Source organism: Melozone crissalis, unplaced genomic scaffold (assembly GCF_028551555.1).
Source record: "Melozone crissalis strain CALT ecotype California unplaced genomic scaffold, PUWL_Pcris_2 ptg000023l_1, whole genome shotgun sequence".
Classification (NCBI taxonomy): Eukaryota; Metazoa; Chordata; class Aves; order Passeriformes; family Passerellidae; genus Melozone; species Melozone crissalis.
The window spans coordinates 22,602,446-22,628,861 of record NW_026535801.1 but is presented as its reverse complement, the minus strand read 5'-3'; the positions used below and the strand labels follow the sequence as shown (position 1 = coordinate 22,628,861).

Genomic DNA, 26,416 nt, shown 5'->3' with positions numbered 1-26,416 from the left:
TTAAACTATTTCCAGTACAATGCCCACCCAGCCAACTAAGCCAGAGCCATCTGGCATAAACACAGACACAAGCAGAATCTAAAGCTTGAGATGATATTTCTGGGGTGCTCTCAAAAGAATAACGATTCATCTGCTTTTCCATTTTGCAAAGAATGGATGGGTAACCTCGGAAATAGCTCATGAACTCATGCTTAGGTTCAGCAGTTCGCAAAGCTAGTGCATATTGTAATCCTGAAATACAGATATGAGGAAAGGGAAGTATTATTCAGGCACAAAATTACTGTCACTAAAAAAAGAGAAAAATTATAACCTTGGAGAAAATGAAAAATATTTTTAATAAGTTAGAAGTGAAATATTTTTTTGTAGTCTAAAACTCAGTCTATAAAAAATAGCTACCTTCAACTGCTCCCTACTTCATCAGCAGTACGGCTGTTAGAGGAGACAAGCTCAAACCTCCACAGATTTATTGGCTTTCCTACTGATTGTTTCAAATATTACCTCTTCCCCAACAGTAGGCAGTTATTTTACCATTTTCATCTGATACATGGAGCTCACCATAATTAACTGCCTTGGGAGTCTGCTGGTTTGAGGATTAATGCTGTGTTCTCCTGTATAGGTCTTAGGACACAGGGTGCTGGAGTAGCAGGGAATATTTTTAAGTGGAATTATTACTCCTAAAATTCAGCTACTGGTAGGGTTTTCCTCCAAAGGGCTGAATTTATTATGCATGCTCTTGAGGCCATTTCACATATTGCAAGATGTTCATTGCAATCTATGCACTCATTTATATTTCATACTACACGGTGGTTTTCATGCAGTTGCAGGTTCAGAACAAAGCCAAAACTAAGTTTTAAAACCTAGATAGTACTGTATTATAGTATATTATACAAACAAATAAAACAACCAGTGTTTACAGCTTTTGGCAACAATTCCTCCAGATCTCTATCTTGTTACTATCTGCCAGCTCACCAACTGTCTGCCTTGAAAGATTAAAGGGCTCTTCAAAGAGAGATCAAAAAGGTCACTTAAGTGTAATGTGATTCCATTAGTTCAACCATTCAGGATGCTGTGAAAAAATCCCTTCAGTTGCTCAGTAGCAAGGGAAATGTTAAAGCATTTGAAGATCTGTGGCAGCTAACCAGCAAGTGTTTATTGCTAAAGGACTGCAAGGACCTAGACATGATTCTTGTAAGTAAGAAATAAAAGAAAACAGAAAGATCAACAGCAAACTTAGCTTCTTTTCTGAGAAAGCTATTGGACACTGATATGGCAGAAGCATTAAAAACATTTAGAAATGTATTATTTATGAAGAGTGTGTCATTAGAAATTTATCAAAGGGAGATTAAAACTCACAAATTTGTCTGAATTCTCGAAGTGTGTTGCTGAATCAGTAGATATAGATAAAAGACAGTGGAAATGATCTCCATTTCAACTTTTGATACTACAATAATTTCTTACAGCTCAATTTGCAGCCTCACCACCAGAAAACACAGCTTAAACAGGGCAGGTACAGGACAACAGGAGGCCAAAGCACTTCTGCTTTGAAAGGAACACCGAGACTGGAAACGGTCTCCTACAGCATCCCAGTGAACAGGGATCCTAGTGAACAATTTCTACCTGCACTTTTCACAATTTAAAACAATAATTAACTCCACTTGAGATGGGTGGTTCATATGAGTTCTGAGCCCCAATACTGTATTAATTTCTTACTCCATACAGACATCCTAGGTTTAGGCTGGCTCGTGTAATTTTAGACATTAAGGATATTAAACAGCATAGACATTAAGGATAGTAAACAGCCTTTGGCACCAGGCTATCTTGTTCCAAAGAAAAAAGAACGGAAAAAAAAATAAAATAAAGAGAGACTTGGTTGGGACCAAAGCTTTAACAACTAGCCAATTAGCCTAGGTTATTCAAATGAATGGCAGAGACATCAGGGGGATATTCCTGATTGACTTCTACCCACAAATAAAGACTTTCAATATTTACCCTTGCTCAAACTGAAAAAAATATATCTCAACACATGTACAAAATAATAGCAGACCTCAAATGTCTTCATATTAAGTGAATTAAGATCAATTAACATGGAGTATTGATATTCAGGGGTCACAGGCAAAAACTAGAAAACTGAGGTTTGGTTAAGTAATATACAAGTTATAATTTTTCCTTAGGTAACTGATGGAAAAATTCACACCAACAGAAGCCGTATATTTTATAAAACAGGAGTACTGCATCCAAATACAAAGTGACATAAGTCAGTGCTAGAAATCTATCTATATCAATTCCAATAACATATTATTAAGCTCCTGAATTCTCAATTACTTAGTATGGCTATCTGATTCCAAAGAAACATTTTATATTATAGTCTGTGAGAAGAGGAAAAAAAAAGAAAAATAGCACAACTGTGACAATTGGTGTTATTGATAGTTTAAAATATTAATTGTAGAACTGGAAAACTGTAGCTTTTCCCAGAAACTTATAAAAAAATAAGAGTTGATATTTCAAATTGATTTTTCTTCCCCCAGAGGATGTGAAAAATGCTTAGGATAACCACTGCAAATTTAAAACAAACTAAAAGGATAAGTAAACAAAGTAAAAGGATAAATGGAATATATTTGGGTAATTAAATACTTATGTATTTCAGACCCTGATTCTTCATGTGCCTAATGGAGTAGATTATTTAGGAAGGTGAGGGCTGAGTATATACATATTTCATCACTTCCCCTTCATTTTGAGGATCCTGAGCATTCTAGACCTCAGTCTATTCTCAAATGAACATTTTATTATAAAAATTTAGACCTGCTGCCCAGCACTGCTATTAGGGCTATTTAACAAGCCTGAGATATTACAGTAAATTGTTCTCTTAAATTCTCTATACAAAAGAATGAGAGTACTAGGTTGAAAAAATAATTTCCCTATGACTGAATGTAGAAACCAAGTGCTAGTTTTCAGATGCAGGTTTTGGCAACAGTTTGGTAATCATCAAGATAGTGAAGACAGCTCTAACAAGTACCTTCATCACACTGGATTAGATCTGAAATATAGGTCTATGCAGAAATAAGGCAGGTCATATTCTGCTATGCATATTATTACTTTGCAATCTCCTTTCCCTATCAGGTCTTCACAAGTCCTCCTGTCCCAAGTTCAGCTATGAATTATAGATAATGTTCTGACAACACCATTAAGAAGATGAAATAGCAGCCAGGCTGCTTCAATACCTTGTATCTGAAACTTGAAACAAGAAGAATATATTTAGAAAAGACTCCCTGATGTGCTGGAGTTAGGTTCTGAAATAGAATACATCTAGTTTGAAGCACCTCAATAAATCCTTATTTTGACATACTAGCCCCTGGCAGAGAAGTGAATGCCAAGGAAATAAAGAACAGCAAGTAAATTACTATTGAAAACAGGAACATTACATACATTGCTGCTTTTGCAATTTCTGATTCAAATTCACAATTGTTTTTGTTTTGTTTTCTTCTTAACTAGAAAGAAAAGTCATTGAAACTTTGATTCAAATGTATGAGGAGCAGAGAGTTTATCACTTACTGTATCAGGCAAAACTCAAACTAATCCCACTAATAACCACATGGATTAATTCCTCATTTGCACATTTAAGTAGGAACCAGCAGACTGCAGGTTGAAAAAAAGGAACACTTTCTTTGAAAGCAGTTGTCAATTCTACCTTCTTTTTTCTTTAAAATAACTAATGATTAATAGTTACTTTATCATGGCTGTAAGACAGGCACATTCACTATGACACATGAACACACATATGTATGTGTGAAGAATAATTTGCACACTTGGAGAATGTCTATATCACATATTTATAGTTCTGCTATAAACCACAGCAACAGTGATTATTCACCTAACACAAGGTTTTTTGCACCTTGAACCTTTACATTTTTACCACACTGAAATTTCATCACAGTGGAACTTCTGTGAAACCTGCCAGCTTCACACAATACATTTCCTCCAGTGCACCTTTTATATCCAGCACAGAAGGTCTACAATAACTTAGGTGCAATTAGACACAAAAATTCATTAGCTGCAGGTGCACCTCAAGCTTCCAGAACTCCTGGCAGTCTCATCATTACGAGTCACCCTTCAGTGCATTAGCTCTAAATGAGCCAGATGTGTTGAAATATTTAAGTCCTTGTTAAAGCCCCCAGGGATTTTAGAGATATTCTTCCACTTGTAATGTATTTGCATATCTTGCTAAAGAGATACTGAGTTATGTACACATTTTGAAGGCACATAGGTTTTTACAAAATGCCTGAAAATACAGTGAAATATTCTAACAAAGTGCAAATTTAATTTTTTACTTAATTAAAAGCAAAATCATATTTTGCAGGTCAGGTTTTCATTAAATCAGGTTTTCAAAGTCAGGTTTTCATTAAATCTATATGTTTTCTTTCTGGATAATATATTAAAGTAAACACAAAGTATTTAGTCCCTCTAAATTAGTTCAAATTAATTTGTAAGAATCTATACAGGCATTTTCTCATTAGAAAGTTTATGGGTAAACTGAGCTTTGGAATAAATAAAACTGTGATACATTTAATTAAAAATTCAGTTATTTAACTCAGTTTGAACCACAAGTAAAACAAACAAAACTTCTAAAAAATTTCCTAAATATTACAAAAATCGGCGCACCTCAAAATATTACTGATATTAAATGACAAACCTAAGGTGCCTTCAAATGGTAGTGCTGTTCCAGTTAGCCACCCATACTGCTCTTTGAGCACAAAAATGTATACAGTATGTCTTCCACTTGTGCAGCTCTATCCCGTTTCCTAACTGCAGTAAGATGAGTTGGAATTTGTTAAACAAAAGTCATCATTCAGTTTCAAAGATGACGACTCTAAAAAGACAAAGTAAAATGAGGTATAAGCAAATGCAGAGCAAAACCTAAGAAAGCAAAACGATATTTACTGTGTAAGTCCATGGCTTTTCTAGAATGTGGATTATCAGTGCCACCATAAGCTAACTGTACCAACAAACTGGGCTGGTGCTTTTTCATCATTCTATTTTAGTATGACAGTACCTTCAGCATGAGCAGACATCATACTGTAATTGTCAGCTGCTTCAATTTCAAATGCTTTATTACTATGAGTAATTGGTAACTATACATTATTGCTACACTGTGTTACATATGTTACTTACTGTTTAGCAGCCCTTTGAAATAATGTTATTCTGGATTTGGTCAGACACATGTTCTGTACAGTCGTGGTCATTACTGTATCCACAGCCATGCTGGTCTTTCTTTATAAATCTAGATGCTAATTTAAGTTCTGTTTACTTACAAATTAATTGTATCAACCTATTATGGCATCTATTGTATTTGTGCACCTAAGAAAATATTCAAGATATTGATGAAAAAGTTATGTATATACTGCAATTTAGTAATTGTAAATACACCTTCAGGTTCTGAAATTTAAACAATGACTCCAGCAAATTAACTGTAGTCTAAGGCTTCATTATAATTATATGCACATTGTATATACCAGTGGAGTAAGACTGCAACTACGTGATTTTCAACAGAATCGACTGTTGATATGATTTGAGTTTTCCTTATGGTATCAAAAATATAATGAAGCATTACCTGATGAACATTTACCAGCTAATATACATGCACTGCATACAGAGACACATTGTCTCAAAAGGAATTTTGAAAATATTCCAGATCTGATTTAACATAGATATTTCTGCATAAGAATACCTCATCAGCAAGATACCACATGCTCCAAGGCTCATTCCCCTCTGCAATCACAAACTCTAGTCTGCTTTTAAACAAATCTCTCTGCTAATTCCCATGGTCTAGGGACTTTGTGTGAAACAATGATAAAAGAAAAGAAACCAGCCAATCAGAGCCAAACCCAAACATCAAGCTGGGATTTCTCCTTTTCTGCAGAACAGATAGCTGAACTTCATGTACATCAGAAAGGAAACCTTCCTGACAAGCCTGTGTTAAGTGAAGCAAATCCAGCAAGATTGAAAAGGTGAAGCTTGTTGATGCTTAGAAGCAAATTCTACAGAACTTAAGGTGTCAGCTTTTAAATTCTATACATTAACAACTTCAGCTCACACATGCCATGGCCTACTTCCACAACAGCATTTGCTGACTCCTATTTTAAATGTCCTTTCAGAAGATCAGCCATTATGCCAACAAACTGTTGAGTTCAACATAAAAATAGGTATTTTCACCTTCTTCTTTTGTCCATGTAGCTACGTGTTTTAACATCCATGAAAAGAATCTACAGGAACAACTTTCCTGAGACTATCTCAGAACCTTGTTTTCATTCAGGTTACAGTGGCTGAATTTCTGCCTGCTTCAGCTAAAAAATGAAAGGCAATTTATCACCTGCTTTCAATCTGTAAACTAATGGAATCTGTTCTTCTGGTGAAGAAGGTTAACCAAGCTCTTCTATACTATTCCCTTCTTCCTATATAGGAAGATTTTAAAATTTTGATTGAACAAGGCGCTAACATAATTTTACACAGAAAATTAGTTTTGTAAGCAGATTTACATTTTAAACACCATCTGCTCTCTTATATGACCTCTGGCTTTAAACTGAAACACTTCTTAAGATTGCACTGTTACAGTGAAGTATTCTAACAAAGTGCAAATTTAATTTTTTACTTAATTAAAAGCAAAATCACATTTTGCAGAAATCTTCCTTCAATAAAATATGAAATCTGAAGTCATTTTCTAGGAAGGTAACAATGTCCAAACACATTTGAAAACTTCACAGGTGAAGCAGACACAAGATTATAACACAAATTGACTCAAGAGTTTGTGCCTGTGGAGCTTGAGGTAAGTTACATTATAAAAACCCCACCATATAAAATAAATAAAGATTAATATAAACTAAAAATAAATTACTGAAATTAAATACAAGTTGATTCATTTCATTACATAGATGAAATTTTATTTCCTTAGATTTTTTTAGTACCACAGTAAAAGATAAAACATGAAAGTACAGAAGGAACCATCATAATCCTAAAAATCAAAGTCTGATGCAATTCAAAACAGGGACTAAAGCAAGGAAGTAAACTTTTATCACTAGACAGTGTCTCTAACCAAGTCTGATATGGAAAAATCTTGTTTAAATATTTGTGCTTCTTCAAGGACCAAAATGCTATCACTGTGGGATGGGAATTTATCACATGAGGGACATCTATTTTCATTTGCCTTTCCCCCATCATGCCCCCTGCAAAATGATAACAAATCCCATTCATGCTGCCATTTTCACAGAAGTACTGGCACTTTGCATTGAAATAGAATTTTGCAGCAAAGGGAAAACGAAGAAGGGAAAAGATTTCTCACTGGGTCCCAGCAGGACTTGCACTGCAGCATCACCAGTTGTGACTCAGAGTGTCACCTGACTGTCCAGGCAGTCAAATAACAATTCTTTTGTTATCCAGAAAAAAAATGTCTTTTTTCCCTAAATGAAAATTCTGCCAGAAATATTATCAGCAGTATGGTAATGACATTTTTCATACTGGATGTTTAAATGACAACAAACCAAGGCCAAGCAACTCCTCTTCCTGAACCCTTAAAATAACCATGCAGTAGAAGTGACTTTAAGAGTGCCTACAGCTTGTATCATCTGCAAGCCTCTCTAAAATACTTTTTCTTTAGACATAAAGGTAAAAAAGCAGATAAGAATTTTATTTCTTAGATCAGCTAGAATTAATCTGTATTCTGATCATCAAAAAGCAAAAAGTACTTTTTTTGCTTCTCTCAGAAGGAGTTTACCTACAAATGCAGTGAGGATGTATTTTAGATAATCTTCCAGGCAAGTAATAAACTTTGGAGCTGTGAAACACTCTCCATACCACTGAGGAGTTTGGTAAGGAAATCTTAACCTACTGATAAGAATTTGTTTCTGACCACAACACAAAAATTGACTTGGTTGTATTCCTCAATTCAGTTTTCCCTTATCTAGCATATACTATACCCCTCTGATTTTGGTGATTATACATCTGCTGGTCTCGAGCATCTAGAAGAAAGGAAGAAGATGCAGAGAAATAACTACTTCCAAATTAATCATCTTTACGAAGCACTGAATTTCAAGAAAAAAAAAATTAAAACATTACTAAGCCTGGAATAGAAAAATAGAGAAGCATCTTTCAGCCACCAGAAAACATTTCTGATTACCTTTCCTTTTTTTTTCCCCACAGAAATAACACCACTAGATGCAATTTCCATAAGTCCTGAACACTGTCTTGCTCCTCCTTCTATGAACCCAACAGAAGACTAACTTCAGGGTTGCCAAAGAACACTCTGCAATATCCTTTACTTATAATAACATTTTATTGTTACACAATATGAAGTTATCACAAAAATGCTCAATCATAGACTTGTCAATAATCCTTCAGGAGAAATATATCACCCCCCTCTCAAACCACTAAAGAGATCTGACTTCCAAAAGCAATTCTTGGACTGGTATCAAAATTGCCTTGTTGATTGAACTATGCATACATGAAAGCAAAATTAGGACAAAAACGATTTTCTGAAAACCAGCATCAGAGAAAACATTTTTTCACGTCCATTTAACATGAACTTGTCACAAGAGCATAATTGCAAACAAAAATGTAATTTACCTATAACTACATCATGGCCATCAACCAGGCCTGCAGAGAACAGCTCCTGAGAAACGCCATCTGCTGTGTCTGTCCAAAAGGTGAAAGGAATAAGTGTGAGAGTCCAGAAAAACAACAAAAAGTATCAGTCATCCAATGCACTTCAACAAAAAATATATTTTCGTTCCAAAATACCCAGGGAGGCAGGATTGAATTCAAAATTATCTTTAATTAGGAGGAAAAAAAGATAATTATCTTATCAGCCTCTTCTCAGCAAATCACATAAGGTAATGACTTGATTCGTTGCAAACGCCCTCCAGACCTCTCCTGGCCACCAGCACTTCTCTTTTATCTAACTACATCATCATACACATTTTGCAAGTTCAGTATCTTCACAACCAAGAAAATAAACTATGCTTTAGTGTGGTTGTCTTTATGCCCTCCACTGTTCTGCATATCTAGACAGAGACATGATTGAGTAGGCTTTCTTGTTTGTTGCAAGTGGCATAAAGGACTTACATGAACAGTCATTATTTTGAGATGTAGGTTTTAAATAGCTTTTAAGTATTGTGAATCAGGAAAATCAAAGCTTTGGATGGATTTCCTATTACCTGCTGCACCTGAGTGGGGGAATTCCTAAGCTCCTGTGCCCAGTACTTGCCCTGGATAAAGGCCTTAGAAGGCTTAGATGTAAGGAGGCAGGAACAGCAGGAACAAGCCTAAATTCCAGCTAAATCTCAACTTTAATCTGGCCCCAGCACCAAACACCCTAATGGAGCTCATGCTTTGAGGCAGTTAAAGTTTTATCATTTCCTCAAGAAACACACACAGGTGAAAAGCAAGGTAGCTGAGCCAGCTGCAGTTTCTGGAGATGAGAAGCACAGCTGCCTTCTGGCTGCCTCAGTGACTGACTACAGGAACAGTCCTGGTCTATTCGCTTATTTTTGACCAAGTAGGAATTCTCAAATGGCTTAAGGAACTGCTTCCCAAGTAATTCTTCTGGCAAACCGAGATGTTCTGTGCCCAATTAAGTAACAGGCCTTTTTTGTTCTTACTCATTGCCAAAATCAACGAGAAAAGCAGGCAGACAACACAGAATAAATCCATGCATAGAACTACTGCACATGAAAGATACTGTGATTTACTGTGAAAGAGACACTTCTTCTAACCTGGATTTAATTTTAGGTGAAACCTCTTTGAAGGCTTCTCTAAATAAAGTGAATACTGACTTCTAAGGAATATAAAATAGGTTCATAGTTCAAAGGGTTGCAGCTTAACAAGGATGATACCTTCTTACTCAAAATATTACCCTTCTGTGCATTTCATCCCAGTACAACTTGATTTTTTCAAACAAAGGCAAAGTACAAGTTCTTACAGCTCTTAGCACTGGAAAGCCTACATTTCTATAAGTATGCAGCAGAGTTTAAAGTTTCAATACCAGAATTTCTTTCTGGTGATAATACCAAAGCTAGAGATACAGCTAAAATTTCAGCTGAAGACAGCATTTGAAAAATGGTGTGCACTTGATACTCATTAATAGACCGTCTTTTATTATAAAAGGGAAAGAAACTTAAATGCTACTGCCATCACCACATACACTTTTATGGCTACTATATTCTATTTCTTACGATGTTTTCCAAATGTGAAAATGGAAATACTGCCAGGCAAGATCTTATATACCATATAGATCATTTCAATAAGACATGGAATTGACAAAAGTATACTGTGAACAAAGTTTTCTAATATATATATTATGCAACCTTGCCACTAGAATTTACGTATATTTGCAATTTTTACTCCACTGAGGTTCCATATAAAGCTCTGCACAGTAGGAAACATTCCAGAGAGGCAGTCTGCATGAAGCATAAGCAGTAATCCATTTCTGAAATGCCTTTTTAAGCAGTAAGAGAATAATTCAGTTGCAGGAGCCTTACCTCTGCCTGGAGTAAACTCAAACCGTATGTCATTAAGTTCTTTCCTGGAGTTCCTGAAAAACAGTCAGTGCATACATTAAAATGTTATGAAGAACAGAACAACTATTCAGTTCCTACACCCAAGGAATATCTCTGGCATTGACAACCACATTTTGTGTGTTTTCTTGAAAATCCTGCTCTCCCAAAGCACCCAGACTGGAAAGACTCCATTGCATTTTCATGGCAGCATTTTGGGAAAACTAGCAGAAAAATACGCTTAAGGTGAAAACGCATTCAGTACCATAAAGGATAAAATAAAGTCCTCTGATAAATATTTTCCTTTTCATCTTCAAAAGACATTCTGCCATATTGACTCTAATAGTTCAACACAGTTTCAGTCGGATACCTTATCCTCCAAGGACAACAGAAGATTCGCTTGGACTTAAAGCTCCCTATTTGAGGTCACATTTATACAAAGATGTTTAAGAGACAAAGTATCCAGAAAATGTTAAATGCTGAAAAGTGGCGGTGATGCAGTGTTTATAAAAGGGTAAATTCTTTACTCCAAATGAGTAAATTCTTTCACTGACCATCCTTGTCTCAGCAGTAAGGTTCCACCTACATATAAAATGAGCAGTAAAATGTTAAATCCCAAGGTTTTTTGTCTTCCTGCTTGCCTCAAACAGTGTTTTAACCAGTTCAGTGTGCAATACAGTCTTAAGGGAGTTAATAGCAATGTTATAGAATTCCTTTACAGCCTTATACTGTGCCCCATTCCATGCATGTTTACAGCTTCAGGTTTAGTTAATAATTTCTTCCATCAACAAAACATAAGCCTCTGCAAAACAGATGTCCATCTCATTTTTGGAAATGACAAGTCATCTGAGCACAGGGAGGAACCTAATTGCTGTAGCCCACTCTTTTTCTAATGAATAGCTCAATCCACTTGAAATGCTAATGGCAACAGAATGTGTTTTGCAGTTCGTTATTCTTCTCCTCAGCAAGGAAACCGTATGCAAGCTCCTATTTCAGCATACCAGGCCATGAAGCCTTGCTGTGGGAAAATTAAATCCAATAGGCAGGCATATTCAGCTGTGACTTACATCTATTACTGCTTGCTAAATGCTTCTAGGAATATTACAGAGCCAAAACCAGCAACATGCAGAAACACAAAACCCAGAATGATTGGCAGCACACGCAACAGTAAGAGAGCAAACCCTGAAAAATGAGTATGCCACATGCAGTGCTTAAAATGAAAAGTACTCATTTACTGAATCTACTAAATGCTTCAAAGGTGAAGGAGTTTCAGGTTCCCAAAAATCTACTCTAAATAAAGAGCTATAGAAGTTTAAGATCACTAACACAAAGCTGCAGATAATGAAGCTAGCCAGCTTCATTATCAGCTTCTTTTTCTCTCTCCTAGAAAAACATGAATAGTTTTCTGTTAAAACAAACAACAACAACAAAAAACATAAAAACTATCAACTTAAAGACCTATTTCCAGGATTCCTTTTGACAAAAACTGTTTTCCAAAGAAAAGGAAAATGCACAAAAATTTAGCATTATTCTTGAATAAGAAATGTTCTGACTGAATGTCTGATGTAACTCAAATACTCATTTCCTGCACACACTTCAGAAGAAACAAATCAAGTGAATAAAGACTTTCACACCTTTATAGAGGTAAACCAGGAGGTAGGAACAAGGTGACCTTTAAGGTCTCTTATAAGCCAAACCATTTTGATTCTATGACCAAGAAGCCTAATCCATTAGGTTCTCCAATTATATCTTTCCACAGACCTCCCATAAGCAGAATACCTATCATGTAAAAAGGTACCAAGTAATTATGAACTCTTATTCAAATTACCAGCTTTTCACAGCTGTTTGAAAGAAGAGCTGCTCCTGTTACACTCTTTCCTCATGCATGATGCACAGGGGCTCTATGTTAGATTGTCTCCAAGTTCCAAAATATCCCAGATAAAAAGTTAAGGAGTCAAATCAGTTTATTTTAGTCAAGGCAAAAATTCATTAAAGGTTGATATATATTCAGCAATCCAACTTTGCTATTGAGAATTATTACACTCTGAACTATTTTGAACTTAGGACACTGCTGCTTTCTTTATAATGGTATTCAGCTATTCAGGAAAGAAAAACAATGAAAGTTTGGCAAGAATAATTTGCTAGAAGCCTGTAAGTGCTTCTGCTTATTGTTCCATTACCTGCCAGACATTTATTGATTTCCATAAATTATGTATTCTAATATATAATCCACCAAATAGCAGATGCACTTCAGTTCTCCCCTAAAAGCACCTCATGCTCTTTTCTAGCCTTTAGACACTTCTCTGGTTCTAGTTAATGTCACTGTAACTGCAAATTAGTTTGCTAGCTCCCCCCTTGGTGAAAACTGTTAGGATTTGTTGATTTATTTGTAGGCAGTTTCCCAGCAGCATTTCATTTGTTCCTTTTTTTTCTTACATCCATTACACTCTTACCATGCAGCAGCATACAGACTTGATTTCTGCTATATAGAAATAGGATTAGAAAAAAGGCACTTAATATCTCTGTGAATAATTTTATCTTCTTCATCATTTCTTAATGGTTCCTATTTTCTCAAATGCATTTGTGAAAAAGTTATTTCTGTTTTAAAATGCCGACTCAGACCTTTATACCATCTCTTATAATAGCTCTTATGTGCTCCTAGCTCTGTACCATTACAGACTAATATACCTTGATTATCATGCGTAAAACAAGCCCATCCCTCATCTCTTTTTAAAAAGTAGTAAATTTAAAGTACTTTGTGCATTTCTATTCAATTCAAGTTGATTTGCATTATGCACTCACCTCCAACAGGAAGAACTGCAAATGTTTTGAATAAGGGTGACACCAAAGCATGCCATGCTAAGATATTTGGCAGCCATCTTACCAGCAAAGTAATTGCAGAATCTAAAACTCCCCACTTTGTGAAAGCATGTTCTGCAACTCTTCATTGCTTTTTTGTTTTCATCAGAATCACCTGATGTGCACACCAAGATTGCTAAATCTGATTTCAAGGGAATAATGCTTCCTCAAGGAAGTTGAAAAAGCGCAAAGGCCACCCACTTAGCCCCTCACCTACAAACTTTGGCAATCCTGTCATTAGGACATAAAAGAAAGATATTCTGTTTTGAAGGAAGCTATTTGTAAAACAATGCTAATATTGACCAAAATCAGGATTAGAGAATAAACAAATTATGCAATGATTCAGATTGACATGGTTCTACTGACAAAATCATAAGACATGAGAGAGATTTCAGGCATTTGCATTTAAAGAAGCCTTCAAATAATTACCTAATGATAGCATGATTCCTGCTACAATCAATTATCTTTGCTCCACATGATTGACAAAAGATGTGTGTTGTTGAATTAAAATAGAAAATTGTTTGTGTAATGATACACATCACATGAAAATTAGAGACATTAAATGTCATTATTTCTTTTGTCCTTAAAAGCAGAATGTCTGTCATGTAAGTGCAATTCAGGAAAATGAGATGTCTTGGAATTAAATTTTAGGACTAAAACATCCTGGAATACTTTGATTATGTATCAAGCAGTCAATTTTCTTTCAATTTAGCCATATTTTTTACCCTCACAAATTAATCCATCATTTCTTATGCAGAGTTATCAAACACATCACACAAGCTTCAACATCTTTCATACAGCCCTCAGGCAGAGTCTGTATTCCTGGATGAGATGTATCCTACCACAGCTAAATAACTGTATATTCTTCCTTCCCAAAGTAAGAAAAAGATTTCTCAGACTAGGTAAACCAAAAGAAGTGTGTGTGTGCAGGTGTGTAAGAACATGCACATTCTGTCTCTGCACTGCTTGCCTAATTTTCAGACATCAGCTACTCAATCATCACATGTGGTTTCCAAAGACTGATGTAGGGAGCTAAGCATCCAAGAATGCAGGTACTGACAGAACAGGAACCACCACAGCTGACTCATGACTGGAAGAGACAACAGCAGAATGCAGAATATGTATTCTTTTCTAGAGACAGAAATAAGCTCATCTTTAACCAGAACTGTAGAAACTTCATTATGAAAGCTCCATAACAATGGTGCCACATGTCACCCTTCACCAGTCAGTTTTTCCCCTCCTCATATTCCTAATAAGCCCTATTCCCACCAGGACAGAAGCTCCCCCACCATCAGGGACTAATGACACTGGCCAAGTCAGTGTGCTTTTACAAAATCACATGCTAAAAAAAAAAAATTAGAAAAAAAATAATTATCTCACTTGTACAAAATTTCAGACCCACAGATGTTCCTACCATCTAAAATTTGAACTGCATTGAAACTACCATGGAAGCAAGGTTAGAATGGAAAAAACAAGACAGCATAGCCTAAGAAGCAAGGGTGAGCAGCTTGGCATTTGCACTGCCTCACTGCAGTTGTTGCTGTAATTAAAATCACAGAAGAATTCAAATGACTTGCTCATTTAGACTGCAGAGAAAGCAGAAGTTCACATCAAAATGAAGTGGACTAATCAGAGTGATAGGTGGGTCATACATCCTAGAGCTGTACTCATCCAATTTTCATTCTACATCTCTTGGGCAGGATCTTAGTGCATACAATGCAAGAAATATAATTGAGGGAGGAAAGCACAGAAGAGTGGAGTTTCCAGGTTTGTTTAAAAGAAATTTTACATATATTTTTTATCTTTCTGGAAAAAATGCTGGAGAGACAAATATTTGGCCTCACCAAATGTCACTCAAATTTCAAAAGGTCATCTGCCTTCTCTCAATAAAGTGTCACCCATTTTTGTCTTTCACCTGCTTAAGGCAGAAAGCCCAGGATAAACACAGTTCCCCCATGAAGCCTATGTAGCCTTGTTTTCACACTGGTAGCTTGTTTCACAGGTGTTGTAGTTTTTTATTAAAAGCAGAATTTTAAGTATTAAATACCTGCACTGATGATCCATAGTACCTGTTTATTATCTCAGTTTTGATTAATTAAAACTTTATTTCAACTTTATTTCCAGAACATAGTTAATATACACACAACAGTGAAATACAAACTGGCACTTTACTTTCAATATTATAAAGAGAATGAGGGACTAAAATATTGGAATAAACAAGTAAACAAATTAATTCATCCCATATTTAAGGTTTAGCCAATCTCAATCCTCTATACATCTATGTTCTCTGCCTTACAATTTTCTTATGCTTCAGTTGTGGAATGTAGCTATTAACCTAGGGCAGAGCAAGTGAGAATCCTCTCCTACCTCAACAGAAATCATAGTTCAGTTTTCTCCTGCTCCTGCCCCAACTTTGATCACATGACTTGATTTCTGAAGTCATGATGCTATGCACACAGATGAACCAAAGCAGCAATAAGAGCAATGTATGTTTATTAATGTAATTTTGTGAATCAGAACACGAAGGCTCCTGTGGGACTATAAACACAAGAGAACAGAGCATTTGTAAAGAAGCATTAGCCTCCTGAGGATTCACCACATGCTTGTGTAAACCCCTTTATTTCTGACTTTGATGCTCAGCTGTCATTTACTAATCAATACCCAGGCTCCTCCATTACAAATTACCATATGATCAAGATCAGATCATGCCTGTTCAGCACTGTGGAGATGGCTCTGCTCTACTTAATTTTAATTACTTTGGGTGAATTGTAAATTAAATGAAAAGGCATCACTGCTAACTTTTGGTAAGAACAAAGATCTTTGAATTCTCTTCTGCTTCGAGACTCCCACTAAGAAGAATGGGACTAAAATCTCTCTGTATTAATAAAATGTGGTTCCAAATAATTATTTTAAGTTCATCAAAACCTTACCATAAAATTCAAATTAAAAACCTTAAATTAAACTCAACAGTTTAATTTAACACAGAAAAATGCCACTACTATTTAATCATCACATGATCTTGGGTAAAGAGCAGATCTCTCAGATGATGCAAACACTTGTTAATCAGTACACATCAAGAGGTAGCAGCAACACTAACAGCAAAGCACAGCCAAATGATGCTTTCAAGAGTGGAAAACATAATGCCAAAATGAAATATTGTCATTTGGCTGATAAGCTGCTGGAATGAGACAGCAGCAGTTACCTGTTAAAGATTTACTATCTCTATGCCACTTAGCACACAGAAAAGGCAAGTGCACATTAAAAAAATCAGCCACCAAGGGAATTATTATGGTCACAATCAGAGCAGCTAGGAACACTGTCCAAGGCTCCAGGGCAGCTGATAGCTCCTCCCTCAGGAAGGGTCTTTACAACACTTCTACCCATAGCTGATAGGTCCAGATTGCTTAAGACTCAAAAGAAAGTAGAGTCCTTTCCATCCAGTACAAATGGATGGGATATGATAGTGAAGCCTTGAAAATGTGTGACAGAAAAAACACAAGAAAACTGATACTTTTTAGAAATGACATATAAATGTTAAGTCCTTTCTCTCAATCCACTGGTTTGCAGCCTCAAGTCTACATATTATGACAAAGAAGTGTTAGAACTAGAGACATTTTAAATATATCTATATCCAAATATGTTGCTTCTCCATTTCTGCAGTTGCTGATGCCAGAAGCTAAATCAGAAGAACATTGAAAGCCCTTCAATTTTTTGACTTGCTACGTTCATTTCCAGCTAAGTCAAGCAGCAAATTCTGAAACAATATTTTTTACCTCAGTTATCAGTGACTCATTTCACTGCACAGGCAGTGAAAAGCAGTATTCACTTGCATCATCTTTTTTGAAATTCACACTTCCTACCTGCTCTCACACATCAGCAGTGGGAATAACTTCAGCAAAAAGCTATCAAGTTTTTTTTGCAGGGGAGATGGCAATATTGATCATGAGGTTTTTTTCCTCTGAAATTACTCTGAAGTAGCACAGAAGTTTTTTTAAGAGCAGTGGTAAAGATGTAACTTCTGAAAAGCGTCAGCTTATAACAAGTACTTGAAATACAAGGAAGGGCATACACAATTATGCTTAGAATTTATTAATGTGGTAAAATCTTAATGTTTGGTAGAAACCAGAAGTGATTTAAAATAGACTTTTTCCTAAAAGGAACTGGAATTAACTACAGAGAACATCAGTAATGTTAAAAAAAAAAAAATCACTTGGAAGTATTCAGAGAGGATTTCAATAATAGAAAGGACAACATGCACATAATTTGATCACTGTGTTAAGCATTACAGCAGGTTGTGGTTATAGTTGCCTTTCTGGATTTGCCTGTAATTTAACTTATCCACTCTGAGTGTATCTCTGTATGTTTTGATACCAAATATTATTGATCAGTGCACACTTTAAGGAAGTCAAACCTGTATTAGCTGCATGACTGAAGTGATACACCATCTGCCTGACTGATAAGAAATACCAGAGCAACTTAGAGATTAAGCAAACAAAGCCTTTTCTGCATGCCTGGTGCACAAGAAGAGGGATTATAACCTGTTATTCCAGTGACAAATTCTTCAAGTACAGCGTTGAAAAATAGCAACAATGCTTGAAGCAAAATGCCAGTTCCTTAAATCAGAAAGCATGAAAGGCCAATCATTGCCAGGAGGCTGGGGGTGTTTCAGAATAGAGCTCTAGAAAAGTGATTTTATTTATGAAATCAAGACAAAAGACTTACAACAACTTCTACAGGTATATGGAGTTTTTAAATAGAACCTTGTAATTCCCCAGTGCACAAAACAGGCTTTGAGAGGAAGGCACAGAGAAGCTTCCGACTTTACCCAAATCAAAGAAAGTTTTAATCATGTTTAATCAAAAACAGCCTGGAAGTCGGCATCCTTTTAATCCCACTGGCTCAGAGCTTTACAGTGCTGATCACCTGTCAGTATGCTACTGTCAAACAAAAGGAGACTTCTAGTTAAACCAGAAAGACACCTGGCCACCACAAAAATTACAATCTGTATATCATCCATCTAAAAGTCATGGATCCTGACTAGCTTATCAAAAAGAGTGGGAAGCATGGAAAAGTCTAAGGCTTGTTTTAAACTCTTCAAAGGTTTCATCTGTTTATCCTGCCAAACTTTCTCTTTACAGTAAATCAGCTTCACCAGCAGTGTCTGCTCCTATGTTAAATTCTTGTCACACCCGTGTCCCAGTGCACCTCTTGTGGCCATTCACTGACCCCACTAGAGCAATGACAAATGTGGGGCAAAACAAAATAAATAAAATTGAGTTCATTTAAAATTTTGCCTTCCCCTCAAAAATATCAGAAGTCACAAACCAACCAACTGAAAGCTGGCTGCTTTACAGGGACCCAACACAGTCCCAGAACATCCCCACCAGTGGAAAGATGGAGAACCACACAACTAAGTGGGAACAGAAAAAAAAAAAAAATTCAAATGGTTTCAGTCCTGCCCAATGTACTACACCACCACATTCACAGGCCAGTAAAATTCATTTGCCAGTAAAATATTTCCATTTGCCCCTTTTAGTCTTCCACAGGCTTAATTCATCTAGTGTGCAGGAACTGTATTAAATTAGGTCCTGGGACATTCCAAATTACTGTCAATAAATTATCTTCCTGTCATAGGAGCTAATTTAACCATCTTAGATTGCTTCAGATAATTTGCAATTCTTAACTATTAACCATTAACAAGTTTCCTAATTTAACACAAAATATCTCTGTTATTAATCCAAGTAGTCAAACCCTCTAATAGCGACCTTCCTAAATCTGTAACTGCAACAGCTTGGTTAGATTGGAAATGTCAAATCCAGGGTGGTAATTCCTCCCCATTTCCCTTCCCTGGTGCTGTGAACAGTCCTGTTGGAGGACTCAATCACAGACATTGCCTTGGCCTCTCTCTGCAGAGTTCCTGCCAGGGTCTGATGCTGAGACACGCGGTGTTCACAGCCTTACTGGAAACAAATTTGGATTACAGATTTCATTCCTCCCTACTCTCAAATACCACTTCCTCTTGAGGTTGAGGTTACAGAAGCATTGGCATTTCCAAGTGGCAATTGCTCAGGCTGGGTCAGAGTCACACACTGTGGTAACAGATCCAGCCAGTGAGAACCAGTATTTTCAGCTCACTGCAAAATTCAAGCACGGTCTCTTAACTAAAACACTAATGGCCCATATTAAGCATTTAAAACTAGATCCTTTCAAGAGCTTTTCAGGGAATTACCTAAAACAGCCTGCTGATAATTTCCCTTTTGGGGCAATGTACTCCAATACACAATACTGCAAAAGGTAGAAAAAAAACTTGGAATATGAAATAACCCTGACAGTAGAGAAGTTTTTGACAAGTCAGCTCGTACTGAGAAAACTATGAAAACAGAAAGGTATTAAATACAAGGCAAGGACAGATAAATCAGTCTGGATGGTTTTCCCTTTTCTTGAGTAAGGGAGTTAAATACCACCATTTGTATAAAGAGTACCATGGGATTCTTCAAAGATTATTTCAGACTGTGAGTTGTGTTTCTGATCCACAACAAGGCATTTGCAGTAAACAGAGGATGGTGTTAATTTAGCACACCCTACTGAATCACTGAATGAGTCCAACCCTGCTGTGACTGGGAAAAAAAAATAATAGAACCTGACCATCCAGGTAAAGAATTACTTAAATGCATTGATTCTTCTGCCAGAATTCCTCCTTCATGAAAGCAATTTTTAATTTTTATGGGTACTATTAAGCTTGTTCTGGAACACACTGCTAGGAAAAAAAATGCAAGCTAACATCTAAAATGCAATGGGGGGTCATGGTGTAGCCTCACTGTAGAAGAGGAAAAAAGAAAGAAAGCAGGAGCACTTTCTTCCTGCCCACCTCTTGTTCCTTTTCAAGGTTGCCCATCTCTTTACCCTTTGCCCTGTCCCAAATCCCCAGGCACTACTCTTTAAACCTTTAGGTCCACACTCCCAAGCCTCATACTAAGTTGTTTCTGCTCAAAAAGCTCTAAATGTTTGCATCAACTTCCATGACAAAGTCTCAACAGGGAAGAAGGTCAACAGTGAACAGAAAGCACAACTCAAGGGCTACCAAAGGTACCTTGCTAAAGACCATATCTACAGTCAGCCAGTGGCTGCCTAAGCTTTGGTGAACGTTCCATAAACAAAATAACTCCTGCCTTTAGCAAATATACAGAAATTCTAAATACTGTCTCTGAACCTATGCTGCTGGGCAGAGATATAGGCAGCTTGTAACCCTCACAGTCAAATCAACCCTTCATAAAGGGCCAAACAAAAGAAAACTGACAAGTGTGTTACTTAGTGCAGCCCACAGCCCTACACTGCCCCCAAACACACACACTGCTCATGAGTTAGCTCTGACCCCACTCACATGCTCAGGCTGCCAGCAGAAGCAAAGTCTGTGCCAAGATCTATAACTCTGCCCCCCTCCTACCACCGAGGCCAGACACAGCAAGAGCTCACATGGGACAGAGGTTTGCACTAAACAGCATTCTTCCCTCAAAAGCAGGAAAGTTAGAATAACAAAACCCTGCAAAATTACACACCAGATTTCTGGTTTTCTCAACACTGCTAACAGAGTTCCCAGGCCCAAGAGCGTATCTGCTTTTCAAGACTGTTTTTTTCTGTTTAATGGAAACTTTCTGATTCCTAAAACAGAAATTCTTCTTTCTTCCCTCTCTACCAATAATCACCTATATGTTCATAAACATAAGAAATTAACCTCATTGCTACAGACTTGCTTTTAGGGAAGGCAGGGAGAGGGATTTTTTTCCAGCCATGAATTAAAGAGGATCCTTAAAAAGAACAGAAGTTCATTGTGCAAGTAAGAGCTTGGAAACTCAAGTCTCCCAGGATCAGTCCTCCTTCACTTGTGGCTCAAAAGCTGCAGAAAACTGAAAGCATAATTCCTGATGTTTCACTATCCTTGCAGGTCTAAAATGTTTGCCCTCTGAATATGCCAGCACTGCAAATAACTGGGTAAGAAGCTAATCACTCTTGGGGTTTTATGATCATTTATAGATAACCAAAGCACCTCACTGCAGTACACATTGGTATACACAGCAGTACAAATTGGTCTGTTTGTAAATGGTTTCATCTACCTGCCAGCAGAGAGATGAAAAAGAAGATTGATAGCATAACTGGGCAGTTATGTAAATTGGACAACTAAAATGATTCCAAATAATCTCTAAGTCTTTCCTATCCCCACAATAAAATTCATTAATCCTCTCTTTTTAACACAACCTTTGGCAGCCATGCAAATTTTTTTGCAGCTGCCACTAGAAAAGTAGTCAAAAGGAAGAAAATAGATTTTGCAACTTGGCACTCATTCTGTGTAATTGGTTTTTTTCTGATTACAAACGGTGGAACCAGAACACTAACAAATTTTGATGCTACTGTTTTAAAGGTATTTGTTATGTATAGATATGATATTTGTTTCTAATATACTGGTTGTAATTTTATAATTATTTCTGGCTTCTCATGTTTTTGTTAGCATAAAAAATAATAATACTTTTCTCCGTAGCAATAATTAGGAATTTACAACCTCACATAGATATCCTGTCAACACAAACTGGATGTAAGCAAGTTTTAAAGTGAGTGGCAATAAAATTTTTAAGAAAAAGCATTAAAAAAGCTATCATACACATAAAAAGCTACCAAAGTTTTGTATGAAGAAATAGTTTTATCCAAGAACTAGACTGCATAATTAAGCAATTCAAACCTTAGTTATAAACTAATTTTAATTAAAGGGAATCTGACTTACTTCAACTAAGCAAAAATTTAAGCCTGATAACATATTTGTATCCATTTTCTAAAATACCCATCTCTTCTCCACAGTGGCTGATCAAACTTGCCAGTGAAAAACATTTTGAGTAGGCAACTTGTAATATAGCTATGGTTTATTTCTGTCAGAGGCTGACTGCTGAAGTGTGAAAGAAACTCATTAAAAACTTCTCACTGTGATTCTGCATTATAAGGAAAAAAAGAAAGAAAATCCTTAATGAAGGGTACACTTAGCCTGAAGACACATTCATATTCTGCTTTTCATTTTACACTATTTCAGTAAGCAATTAAAAGACAGCAATTAGTCACAGAAACACTATTCATACTGGTCATACTGGGAGATTATACACTCCAGCACTGATTTTATGTTAATATTATGAGAGTAATGAGGGAGATCAAGATAATACAGCTAAATAAATAGAAGAATCTTTTACCTTAATCTTAAGACAAGATTCACCGCACATGGAACTTCACTGTATTCCTCACTAACAGCAGGCTGAGGCTATTAGAGAAAAAAGCAAAAAGTCTTATAAAGGATGCCAAAGGGAAAAAAAAAAATCACAAAAAACTTCCCATGCTAACAGTTTGAAGTTAGCACAGAATATTTAACACATTCTCTAACTTTAAACACTTGCAGTACACAGCCTATAATATAGCTGATACCAGTAAAATCCCCATATTTCAATTACAGAGAAACAAGTAATAAATAAGGCCTGCATTAAAGCACTGAGTGTAGGAGCTTATAATCCACCTTGCACCAAAGCAACAATTACCTATTGAATAATATGCACACAGTAAGAATTCCAAACTGCTACTCACATTATTTTTGTGTAACAGTTTTGGTTGTTAAGGAAGTCTTACATCTACCCATATGCAAGGAACTAGCAGCACATCAAAGCAGATATCAAGCTCAGAGGATGTCTTCAGCAGAGAAAAATCAGTAACACTGATATCGTTCACCTTATCACTCCTCCCTCACACTGTGATATCCTCCCAGCTCTCAATAAAATCTCAATGAAGTCTCAAGCAAAAGTGCATCCCACACACAGAATGCACCAGGCTCCTCTACCCTACTATGATTTCATACCCACCTTGGTATATTTTCACCAGTCACAGAACAGCCTGTTCAGAAGTTACAAAGGGTTCAGAAGCCCTCCCAAAATAAAGAATTGCATCACAAATTTCATTTGACTTTTTTTAAACAGTTTTCCATATCAAAGCCACTTGAAAAAAAATTACAAAATATCTGTATTTTATTATCTGTGTATTTTCAGGAAACCTTATTGAATCTTTGGAAAATTCTTTTTCACAATCACTAAAATGAGAGCAGGGATTTTTCTGCTTCAGTTAAATTCCTTCCATTCATATAAGCTACTATTTTTTCTGCACCTTCAACAGACACGTTATGCCAATATATAGGAATGTGGATCCCAAAGACCCCAGAGGCACACACCAACAGTGACAAGATGCACTAGCCTTAGTTCCAAGTCATCTTCTAGAGCATTTCAGGAAACAAAAATCAACAGAACACTTCAAGCAGAGGGGTTTTTTTCTCTTCCATAAACTAAGCAACTTTTAAAAATTATGAGTTACCAGGTCACAAGCAGTAGAACTCTCAACATTTAAGACAGACTGTGTGGTGAAAGTCCTATTTTTGTACTCTGCTTATATGAAGTATCTGAGATGCTGAAGAGCTGTGTAAATTAGGTCTGCAATGGAGACACAGGGGTCATCACAGGAGCTAACAGGACTAAATGTGACAGGAAGCTGCTAGTCTTTTAGAAGATTTCTCTAACACCAGTGAACATCAGAGAATCTAAAATTGCAGGTGAACTGGCAAGGGTCACCCACCCAAGGAACAGACATTTTTAAAGATCATTTAGTCTGTAAGCCATAATTCTATTGAACAATTGATTATAGCAGCAATGCTTCCCACACTTAGCACAGGGCCATGAAATTCTATATGGTATTTTGTTCTTCTGAGTTAATCTAATATGCTTCAGTACTGAACTACTTTATTGTGTATGGAAGGAAATATTTTAATTATAAGCTACATGTCATGATACAGATACTAAGAAGAAAAAATTATTTGGAGATGTTCTAGCTACTCCAACACAGCCTTCATTACCTGTACAGACAGCAATTAGTGTGCTCTAGTTACGAAGATTCATTAAAAAAAGCCAAATTACCTATCTTCATGAGTTCTCCTGGGCACAAACATAACATGACTTTTAAATTCCTATCCATCTTATACACTGTGTGCTGAAGTCCATTGTTACAGGCACAATGGCATAACAGCTCTATCCTCACAAACACTTGCCATACAAGGCTGCAGAACAATACTCCCACCTCAATTCACATTTTTAACAGCAGACATGAAAAAGAAATCTCTTTACTCAAATGCTTGGAAGAAAAATAAATTGATAAAGACATTTTTACCTCTGCATTCTCCTCCTCCTTCAGTCTTCGTGACTGGAAAACAAATGCAGTGAGATGTGAGCTATGCAGCTTTATGCAACAAAGATCTAGAAATACTAACAATTAACATAAAGACAGAATGTCTTTTAGAGTATAAAGGTCTTGGTACAAACACAAAATACCTTTTCCTGAGAAATAGCAGCTTTGCCTTCCTCACTCTTCTCATCCATTTCATCATCACTCCATTCCCAGTCCCCATCTTCTGTTTTATGGAGGTGGCCACTGGAACCTGGCACTCGTCTGACCTACCAAAATATTGTTTACTATTACACAGACATCCTTAGTCCTTATTGGTATTCTGGTTAAGCAGAAATTATTTGCAATTTTTATTCTGTCTGCTCTCATTAATTTGCTGCAGAAGCCACTAACATATCCCAATAATACCTGACCTCCTTAAGCCTCCTTTTGATGCCTTGCATTATATGAGCAGTGACCAACTTGGTTCTACATTCTGTTGGTTAGTGGCAGTGATGGAAAACACAAAACAGGGAAAAAACCCTAAATATAAAAATCTGACTAGAAAAACTACAGTGTTTTTCAGCATAATGAAACTTAAAAGAAAGACTAAGCTGGTATTAATCCTGCTCTAAACTCCTATGGTTTGCTGCAAGCCATAATGTGCAGAGAGATGCAGCATGGGACAAATTCCAGCTGTTTCTAAATCCCATCAGGTATCATAACAGCAAGATGCACGACATGAAAACAGCTTAGACCACTTCAAGTCTGAGACCATGAGCCTCCAAGGAAACTGTGGTTCAGGCATTAATACAATTTTTCCAAAGCAGATTTTCATAGAGAGCTGGGCATTTATGCTATTCCTGTATTGTGTTTAGGCCAAGCACAATTTGGTATTCCTCCCTTACATTTTTTCCCTGTACAACTGAATTAGAGTGCCCTACTCAGTTTCTCCATATATTGTTCTCATTTGTAACTGAGAAGAAGGGAAACCTATGCAGGACACTGAGGGAATACCCTACTCCATCTCTTGATGGTCAAATTCTGCCCAATTTTTCCCTGTTTCCCATACCAAGTTTCTACTGGATCAATTTTAGCCTAGTTACCTCCAAGCTTGGTAGAAGCAGCTCATTTGTATTTGGGAGGGAGGAGCAGGCAGACACCAAGGCAAGCAGTAGCACAGCAATTCTTTCCCCAGCTGCAATCAGCCCAGGCACAATCAGTGGGCTCTCACTGTCTACACCATCAGGGATCAGCACAGACACAAAGTAATCTAGCAGGCAATTTGCCTGCTGCTTGTGGATGTAATTTATTATCCTGCAAGGAGACTGAGGTAGGCTTTTGTTCAACAGCACAGGCATCTTCCAAATGGGTCTACACCAACCTAGCAGAAGACATCATCCACAACTAAAACCATGCATTTCCAGCACAGTAGGATATATTGGTTTACAGGCACATTCAAACACTGCATTGTGCACTAATCAGTATCTTCTGCTGCTTCCATTTTCAGCTGTTTTGAAGACTTATTCTAAACAGAATTATTTTAATGGGGCTTAATGATGCTTCCATCATTTGCAGAGAGCAGCGGATTTCAAATTTTTAAATAGACTGCCTTTTAATAAAAAAATAAACAAATGGCCCAAGTACAAAGCAAAATATCATGTTAAATTATTTTCTTGAGAGGTTTCTGAAAGCAGGAAAACAAGTTTAGTGGTACTCTGTTTCAATCACACTGATTCCCACCAACATACATGTCCACAGGAAAGAAATTATAATTTCAGCTAGAGCAAAGT

At 36.6% G+C, this 26,416-nt stretch overlaps 1 protein-coding gene across 5 annotated transcripts in view; it reads right to left on the bottom strand.

Annotated features, from left to right (window-relative positions):
• STK39 (serine/threonine kinase 39) overlaps positions 1-26,416 on the bottom strand; it is a 76,354-nt gene that overhangs the window by 9,112 nt on the left and 40,826 nt on the right. For 4 of the 5 annotated variants that reach the window (XM_054278216.1, XM_054278214.1, XM_054278215.1 and 1 more), the window contains 5 exons: positions 24,791-24,913; positions 24,630-24,662; positions 22,625-22,692; positions 10,524-10,576; positions 8,611-8,679 (listed from right to left, as the gene is read on the bottom strand). In XM_054278216.1, coding sequence (XP_054134191.1) covers positions 8,611-8,679; positions 10,524-10,576; positions 22,625-22,692; positions 24,630-24,662; positions 24,791-24,913 — 346 coding nt within the window. The remainder of the gene's footprint in view (positions 1-8,610; positions 8,680-10,523; positions 10,577-22,624; positions 22,693-24,629; positions 24,663-24,790; positions 24,914-26,416) is intronic. The other variant, XM_054278213.1, reaches the window with a different exon arrangement.